We start from the raw sequence: 9,335 nt of genomic DNA, 5'->3' as shown, positions 1-9,335 counted from the left end.
GGGGCACAGTTGGAAGGCTGCACATCAAGAGAACAGGTCAGCTCTGGAGTGTGGTGGCGCGTGCACCTACACACACACACAACACACACACACACAACACACACACACACACACACACACACACACAGAATTTCACACTCTCTTTTCCCTGAAGTGCCTCTACAGCAAACCTGTCAATTATGTCACCCTTGCTAACTTCCCTTAGGATAAAACTTGCTGCTTCTTGCTCGGTCTTGGCTCTGTCAAATATTATCCAAAGCTTGTTTGTTGACTCTGTCTCTCTCTCTCTCTTTGCGTGTGCGTGTGTATATCCCTCTGAAGGTGGAGCCCTCTTGCAAAAAAAAAGGGGGGGGGGCAAATAACAACTTAAAATAAGGTGAGAGCAAATATCTGAAGTTCCCCCACCACCTCTCTGGTGTGGCAAGGCGGGCAGTTCAGATAAAACCACACCAGTTCAAGGCTGCCGTCTCACTGCCTGTCAAGTCCTTCGGATGCTCCTCTCCTCCTTGGGGGACAACAGACATCTTTTCCTGGGCTGTGAATTGTCCTAAGAAGTTTTCTTTTTTGAAAATCTATTTTATACTTTTTCTTTCCTTTTTTTGTTTTTCTTTTTCTTTTTAGCGCCTGTCTGAGCAGTCCTGCCTCTCTTCTGCCTGTCATGTTTTTGCACCAGGCTGAACTGGACAATTCTCTACTCTTCTACATGGCAGCCACGGTGCTCTGTGGGGGGACAATATTTTATCGAGCTAAGAAGAACCGAGTGGAAAAAGCCACCCCTTTCCGCTGGGGTCTCCTATTGCTTTTGACCCTGGAAGTCCTGTGCTTCACCACCTTGAGAAGTTCTCTGGGCTTGGCTTTATTCTCCCTGGCGTGTCTCATGTTTTGTTTTTATACTCCTGCGCAAGCTATGTTGCCCGTGAATCGCAAAGCCGTGTTCATCACAGGTAAGGGAGAGTTAAATTCTCAGGGTGGGTTAGCCGTCCGAACTCCCAGGAGGAATTTGAATTTGTCTTCTCTAAAATAACTTTTGGGAGAGATTTTGGATTTTCTTTATGTCTTTCCTTGGATTAAGGTGGATCTATACCTGGTTTATCTGATTCGGAAATAAGAATATTTTCCCTTCAGATTGAAATCTGAGGATGCTTTGGACTCTTTATGCATGCGTTAAGGTTGGGGTGGGCGTTTGGGTAAGGATGCTGTCGGATGTAGGAGTTGTAAACTGTGAGGGGTCCTTGGTGCTCTCTAAGCTTGGTTATTTTCTTGCAGACATTTCATTATCCAACTAGGGAACTTCATCAGTGTTAAAAGAGAGTGGGGTTTGCAGAGTGGAGGGAGGAGGAGGAGGATTGTGGGGTCCTTGGTGCTCGCTGAGCTTGTTGGTTTTCTTGCAGACGTTTCATTACCCAACTAGGAAACGTCATCAGTGCTTGATCACTAGCACTGATGATGTTACCTAGTTTGGATAACGAAACGTCTGCAAGGAAACCATCAAGCTCAGAGAGCACCAAGGACCCCACAGTCCTCCTCCTTTGCAAATCCCCTCTCTTCTAGGACTGATGATGTTCCCTAGGTGGGTAATGAAACATCTGCAAGAAAACATCCCAAGCTTAGCGAGCACCAGGGACTCCTCATTTCAACCCTGAGCTACAAATAGTCTTCTTTATGGGTTGTAAACTGTGAAATAATTTAGGATCTCAGCCTGTCACCTGGCTTTTTCTCCTTTTTCTTCCCGTGCAAAAAGGGAGCAGGCAGCAGCATATTATGAAGCTTCTTTTTAGAAAGGTTAACTAGCGCAGCTCTTTGCCTCTGACATGTGGCTTTAAACTGGCGACAGATCAAGTCCAAGAATGTGGGTGTGGATAGCACCTTGACACAAATTGCTTATGTGGGTGTGGATAGCACCTTGACACAAATTGATTATTTGCTAGTACAGCACTTTGCCAAGAAGAGCGGGTCACAATAAATACAGGGGGGTGGAGCAAGGGGAAAAAGAATCCTCAATAGGCTCTGAAAATAATAGTAAATGTCTGTCTGTCTATCTGTCTTCCCCTCTCCCTCTCCCTCTTCATATCTCTCTTTCCGTTTCTGTCTCTCCTCTCAATCTGTCTGTCCCTTTTCTCCCCCCCCCTCTCAATCTCTCTCAATCTCTCTCTCTCTCAATCTCTCTCTGGTTTTTCTCTTCTCTCAATGTTTCTCTCTCTCACTCTTTCTCTCTTCTGTTTCTCTCTCTCTCTCTCTCTCTCTCTCTCTCTCTCTCTCTCTCTCTCTGTGTGTGTGTGTGTGTCTGTCTCAATATCTCTCTTTCTGGTTTTTCTCTTCTCTCAATGTTTCTCTCAATCTCTCTTTTTCACTCTTTCTCTCTTCTGGTTTTCTCTCTCTCTCTCTCTCTCTCTCTCTCTCTCTCTCTCTCTCTCTCACACACACACACACACACACACACAAAATGAGAACGAGAGGTAGAGAAACAGAAAAACTAAGACCATATCAGGCTTGATCATCCGTGCTTTGGTACTTTTGTGCTCAACTTTTTCTCCTTTTGTGCTGAAAGATTAGATGTACTTCTCTCATTCTCATTCATTCATTCACTCATTCATTCATTCTCTCTCTCTCTCCTTCCCTCCCTCCTTCCCTCTCTAAGATATTGTCCATTAGCCACTGGAAATGGAAAAAAAACATGGCTGTTTGGGCGATGAGTGTTGGAGAAGGACGGGATTGACACTAGCAAAAGTCCTCACATCCACATTTAAAAAAAGAAAAAGTCCCGTTCTGCCCCCATCGAAGGAACCTCATTTCATGTGTTGCTTGAAATTTTGGCAGAAGAGTATTGAGGCAGACATGTCATATTTCCACTCTCATAACAAGGAGTCCTGGTCACATCTCTTGCGAGCAAACACCAGTCACAGCCAAAAGTTCTTCTCTGCTCCCCAACCTTTGATTTATTTTTGATGCTCACATTTCTTCTGCGGTTGCCCGTTCATCTTCTGTTTAAAATCATAAGCCAGGAAACATGCTTATGCTTTGTGACTTCTGGACTGGCCCTTTATTTAGGTTGTGGAACTTGGGTGAAAGACACAATAGCCGGATGGCTCATTGCCAAACAAAGGGAAGCAGGTTGTTCAAAACACACTTTGGCAGCTGCTCTGGTCAAAAACGATCCCTTGCTTTCGCTTTTCATTGATTGATGCAGGTTGGGTTAAGTTCTGTGGAGACAGATTTGGCTGCCTGGTGGGAAGAGATGTCAATCCCAGTCTAACCTTGGGCCACATTGTCCAGATGTGTGATGGACTCTTCTCCCTAGAGGCTTTCGGATGGTGACTGGGCTCCCATCCTTGGGGGATGCTCTTTGTGAGGTCCTTGGTGTTCTCTGAGCTTGGTTGGTTTGTTGCAGACATTTCATTACCAAACTAGGTAACATCATCAGTGCCTAGTTTGGTAATGAAATATCTACAGCCAAACAACCCCTCTCAGAGAGTGCACTGAAGATATTACCTAGTTTGGTGATGAAACATCCTCGCAACAAAACAATAAGCTCAGAGAGTACCAAGGACCCCAAATTCAACCCTGAGCTACAAGGACACTAAAGACCTACATACAAACACCCGCGAAAACCTCAGAAAACATATATATATGTGCTCCTAGAAGCACGTGCTCCTAGAAGCACGAAGCCGAAAGCACCAGCACGTGCTCCTAGAAGCACGAAGCCGAAAGCACCAGCCTGAAGATGACGAATGAGACTTCGTTGAAACGTCACCAAGACCCTTCCAATCTGACGTGGGAGAAAACCCGAACAACCAAAGACCTACATACAAACACCAGCGAAAACCTCAGAAAACATATATATATATGTGCTCCTAGAAGCACGAAGCCGAAAGCACCAGCACGTGCTCCTAGAAGCACGAAGCCGAAAGCACCAGCCTGAAGATGACGAATGAGACTTCGTTGAAACGTCACCAAGACCCTTCCAATTTGACGTGGGAGAAAACCCGAATAACCAAAGACCTACATACATACACACACACACACACACACACACACAAACACACACACACATACTGTACATGTATACATACATCTATGTAAACATATATTTATATTTTTAATGGCTTCTTTTATAGGAACTGACAGTGGAATCGGCCATGAGCTTGCAAAATACCTTGACAGTTTAGGATTTACTGTCTTTGTCAGCGTCTTAGATGCAGCAGGCCCTGGTGCCAAGAAGCTGAAGGAAACCTGCTCAGAAAGACTTTCCATCCTGCAGTTGGATATCACCAGTTCTGCACAAATAAAGGAGACTTATCTTGAAATAAGGCAGAAGTTGCAAAATGAAGGTATGCCTTGTTTGCACATCTCCACCCTTCTGTGAGTATCGTCCTTGCCCAGGTGACATTTTCCAAAGGTCCAGAAATGAGGCATGTTGATATTGGCCTGAGAATCTAATCAGCTTTCAAAATCAGAGGCTGACATCAACATTTACCTCCTTTGTGTAGCGGACGGTGGCTACAAGTTGGATGATTGCCCACTGCTGACTGTTGTCCAATATCTGCAACCTAGATAATGAAAAACCTTGCAGCCGCATACTATTACCCATCAAATATTGTCAGATTTCAACACTGTGATATCCAAATGCTGCTACTTAAAAAAAACAATGGTCTATCTAATGTTTGAAATACAACCAAACCTACTATTCAGACATGAAGATTTGGTGTGTGTGTGTGTGTGTGTGTGTGTGTGTGTGTGTGTGTGCGCACGCGCGTAAAGGCCTCATTTAGTTTTTTTCCCCTTCCTTCCATCTCAGAAAGGCCCTGTTGTTTACAAGCCTCTGAGTTATGTCTGTTTGTAACTCTTTGTGTTCTGTAAGGTTATTGCTTATTAACAGTATTTCTGCTTCTCAGGAACCCGTCTGATTTTGTTTATTTGCTTTAAAAAGTAGGCAAAAGAGAATACTTTGGTAAGATAGGTATGCAAAGCATAGAAGGAAGAAAGGGAGGGAGGGAGGGAGGGAGGGAAAGGAAAAACTGAGGGAGGGGAGAGAGGGAAGGAAGGAAAAATGGAGGGAAGGAGGGAGGGAAAGGAAAAACTGAGGGAGGGGAGAGAGAGAGGGAGGGAGGGAAAAGAAAAACCAAGGGAGGGGAGAGAGGGAAGGAAGGAAAAATGGAGGGAGGGGAGGGAAAGGAAAAACCGAGGGAAGGGAGGGAGGGAGGGAGGGAAGGAAGGAAGGGAGGGAAAGGAAAAACCGAGGGAGGGAGGGAAGGAAAGAAGGAAAAATGGAGGGAAGGAGGGAGAGAGAGAGGGAAGGATCTGAGACTGTTTCCTGCCATGGCAATACAGTAGTTCACTTGCTGGCTCCTCCTTTCTCCTTGGCAGAGCTTTGGGCTGTTATCAACAATGCAGGAATCCTGGGGTTCGTAGCTGATGGAGAACTGCTCCCCATGAGTTCTTACAAGCAGTGCATGGATGTAAATTTCTTTGGCCCTGTTGAATTATCCAAAATGTTCTTACCGTTACTCCGAAAATCCAAGGGAAGGATTATTAACATCTCAAGCCTGGCAGGTGAGTTATGTTCGTGTGTCCCAGCAGGTTGTAAATTTATAGACCGTCACCTGGGTTGGATTCTGTTCCCTGAACAGCCACTTTTCTGACCCCTTCGAGCTGCCGTGTGGGAGGCTTTCAAATTAATCACGACTCTAAGGATCATGCCCAGACAATTGAGCTATCTAACATTCAAAAAGATTTAGTTTGGCAAGTTAGGGCTAGGGCATTGTTACATTTCTAATCTCGAAGTATTTATAGCCAGGTCAAGGCCAAAAATGCAGGGAAAATGTGGACTGGCCTATTTGTTTGCCTGCGCGCTTGTATGTGTGTGTGTGTTATCTTTCGAAATTTGCACTTCTCTGAGTATTGCAATGGAGCTCGCCTAAGGCAAAAAACCCAAACCCAAGCCCATGTATTAAAGAAAGGCATGCATAGTTATTTACTTATTCATGAAAAGAATGTACAGAATTGCATTTTTGTTGGCGTAACATGGCTTACGATTTCCCATGGATTCCAATAAACACAATGCAGCCTTGGTACCAAATCCATCAATTAAAATGGGACCTTTTTTCTTCTCTATTAAATCCCATCTTCAGAAAGTCCCAAGCAGGAGATTGGATAATGCAATGAAATATAATGTAATATTCTTATTTCTTGCACTATGAAAAATATTTCTTACAGGAAGAACGTGAATTGCTTTGTCTGGGAACTAAAGAATTTTTTTATCCTGCTAGCAGATTTTTAAATTCCCTTTCAGACAGTTGAGATGGATGTTTTAGAGTAAAAATGAGTCAATAGCAAACCTGTTTTTTTTTTTTAGAAAAAAAAATTGTGTAACCTTGCTGAATAACAGTGAGAGGGATCTTGGAGTCCTAGAAGACAATCATCTAAATATGAGCCAGCAGTGTGCAGCAGCAGCCAAAAAAAGCCAACACAATGCTAGGGATGGAATCAAGATCACGTGAAGTACTAGTATCACTTTACAAAGCCTTAGTAAGACCACAGTTAGAATATAGCATCCAGTTTTGGTCATCATATTATAAAAAAGATGCAGAGACTCTGGAAAGAGTGGAGGAAAGAGCAATAAAGATGGTTATGAGAAAAGTTGAAGGAATTGAGTGTATCTAGTCTAATGAAAAGAAGGACTGGGGGGGGGGACACATGATAGCAGTATTCCAATATTTGAGAGGCTGCCATAAAGAAGAGGGGTGTCAACCTGTTCTCCAAACCACCTTGAAGGCGGAACTACAATAAATGGACAATTGCACACCATCAAAATTATAAGCGGAGAAATATTAGAAGAATATTGGCAATATTCTTTTCCCAATATCTTTTAAGAAAAAGGAGGAGGAGAGGGAACAAAAAAAAAAAAAAGAGAAGCATTTCAGAACTATATTGAGCCAGCAAGAACTTAGACCTTTAACTTGTTTGCTGCTAAGCATTTTGTATTTAACTTCGGCTTAATGTTCAGCTTTTCCTTAAGCTTTTAGTTCTCCTTCAGTGAGTCACTGTTTTGATTTCTCACGCAGGAGGAATCCCAATGCCATTGTTTGCTGCTTACGGTGCCTCTAAGGCAGCCCTCTCCATGTTTTCCGGCGTTATGAGGCAGGAGCTGTCCAAGTGGGGCATCAAAGTTGCCGTTTTTCACCCATCAGGCTTCAAAACATGTAAGTTCTCCATCCATCAGGCGTCAAAACACGTAGGTCATGAGTTGTCCATCCATCTTTCTCCAAACTCACAAGAAAAAGACACCTCCAGAGGAACCAGGGTTCACAACCCAACATCAGAAGTTGAACGTCAGTCCCGTTTCAGCCCTAGCAAAGGTTAGCCCGTTTTTGCTTTTTTAAGATCCGAGATTCAGTTTGTCTCTGCCATAAGATGCAAAGCGCATTCTTTCTAAGAGTTTGCAAACTGTCTTTTTCCAAAGGAAGACTTTAATGATTTATTCTTTCCTAGTTCAGGTCTACGGTCACTCTTTTCAGATTCATAAATACCACTTCTGGGAGCTTTCTCTGGCGAGTTTCCTGGGAGGTACTTTTATATAGAGGCTGGCTGTCTAATTTTGACATCACGTAGCTGAGACAATGCTTTGCTTTCCACGGGAAGATGGTTTAGGGACTTTTAACTTGATCCCCCCAGAATTCTTCTTCACCAATATATCCCAATCCAACCTGTAGAAGAAGCCTGAACGGAGTAGGTTTTCCTGCCATCTCCTCTCTATTTTTCTTTATTGGATTTAGAATTAGAATTAGAATACTTTATTTGCCCAAGTGTGATTAGACACACAAGGAATTTGTCTATGGTGCAGAAGGTCTCAGCATACATGCAAAGACACAGAATCATCATCATCATCATAATACCAATAAGAGAAGGTAGTAAAAAAGACAATAACAAGGAGGATAATAATATATATTATAGAGAGAGAGGGAGAGAGATTAGGCAGTACTGTGAGAATGACGTGTTCAGCAGAGAAATGGCCTGAAGGGAACAACTGTCTTATAGTGCCGTTCCAAGGAGAGGAATTGAAGCAGTTTATGTCTGGGAAGTGAAGGGTGTGTAGATAGTTTCTCAGCTCTCCTTCTGACCTGTACAATATACAGGTCTTCCCTGGAAGGCAGCCTGGTTGCAATTGTTCTTTCTGCTGGGTCTTAACTATCCGTTGGGAGTCTTTTATAGGAATAACTTCAAAGAGGCTAGGCATTCCAAAAATGAATGTGTTGGTTTTCTAGCAATCGGGGGAAACCCTGAAGACTGGAAAAAGGAAGAACAGATGCTGCTGGAGAGCCTAGCTCCAGATGTGAAGAAAGATTATGGTGAGGATTACATCCATAAACTGAGGATGTTCCTTGGTCAGATGACTTCGATTTGCTCATCAGATTTCTCGCCCGTGTTCTCTGATGTTCTACATGCTTTGCTGGCTGAGCATCCAAGAGGTTTATACACTCCAGGCAAGAATAGCTACACATTCCTTCTCATGTTCTGTTATACTCCTCTCTGGTTTTATGACTTTTTCATGGACAAATTAATGGGGGTCCACGTCTTGCCTTCTGCGCTCCAAACACCAGAAAGAAAAAACAGGTCACAAGCTGAACAAGAAATCCACGCACCCGTCAAAAATGGAAGTTGATAGTCCATCATAATTTTTGAAGAATTGTGCCCTTTATTCGATAAGCTATCCAGCTAATTACGTAACGTAGGAAACCAGTAAATAATAGACAGATGTAGAGGTATATATGAATAAGTGTAGATTTAGGATGGTGCAGAACAAAGAAGTTTTAACATTATAATAGCTAATATCTCATGATAATGCCTTCAGGGTTTTTTTTTTTTTTTTTGAGATAGAGATTAGCTTTTTCTGGAATTGAATTTCGTGTTTTGGGGCACTGCTGTAAAACTCTTCCTTATTCCAAAGATTTATATCTAATTTCTCTGATCTTTTGTTGACCTAATCCAATCAATACATATTATATGTACACTATATTCTCCCCCCCCCATGATTTTGCTCAGGAGTTTATAAAAGAAAAATAAAACCATGCTCACCTGAAATCTTCTAAGAACTCTAGGGGAAGAATGTGAATGATTGTATGCACATATATGTTCTAATTACATGGATTCTTCCTTCCTAATCAGAGACCCAGCAAAATTCAAAAATCTCTGTTGCTTTGGCAGATGATCCTATGTTCAGGATCTCAGAATCATATGAAGATTTATGGAGTAAAGTCTGTAAGTTTTGTTAGGGTTAGGGATAAATTGAGAATTATTAATCCAAACTATTTATTTTTTGGATGAAATCTCCATAGTCC

At 42.6% G+C, this 9,335-nt stretch overlaps 1 protein-coding gene across 1 annotated transcript; it reads left to right on the top strand.

Annotated features, from left to right (window-relative positions):
* Positions 1–338: 338 nt before the first annotated feature.
* On the top strand, positions 339–9,065 carry HSD17B2 (hydroxysteroid 17-beta dehydrogenase 2). The gene is made up of 5 exons (XM_039352360.1): positions 339–944; positions 4,116–4,328; positions 5,365–5,550; positions 7,062–7,199; positions 8,262–9,065. Exons 1-5 carry the CDS (start codon positions 659–661, stop codon positions 8,657–8,659), a joined length of 1,221 nt encoding a protein of 406 aa, XP_039208294.1. The 5' UTR covers positions 339–658; the 3' UTR covers positions 8,660–9,065.
* The last annotated feature ends 270 nt before the right edge of the window (positions 9,066–9,335 follow it).

The sequence above is a fragment of the Crotalus tigris genome, unplaced genomic scaffold, assembly GCF_016545835.1.
Source record: "Crotalus tigris isolate CLP2741 ecotype Arizona unplaced genomic scaffold, ASM1654583v1 scf7180000018432.44079421565:4894166, whole genome shotgun sequence".
In the NCBI taxonomy this organism is placed as follows: domain Eukaryota; kingdom Metazoa; phylum Chordata; class Lepidosauria; order Squamata; family Viperidae; genus Crotalus; species Crotalus tigris.
This window is presented reverse-complemented; position numbering and strand designations above follow the sequence as displayed.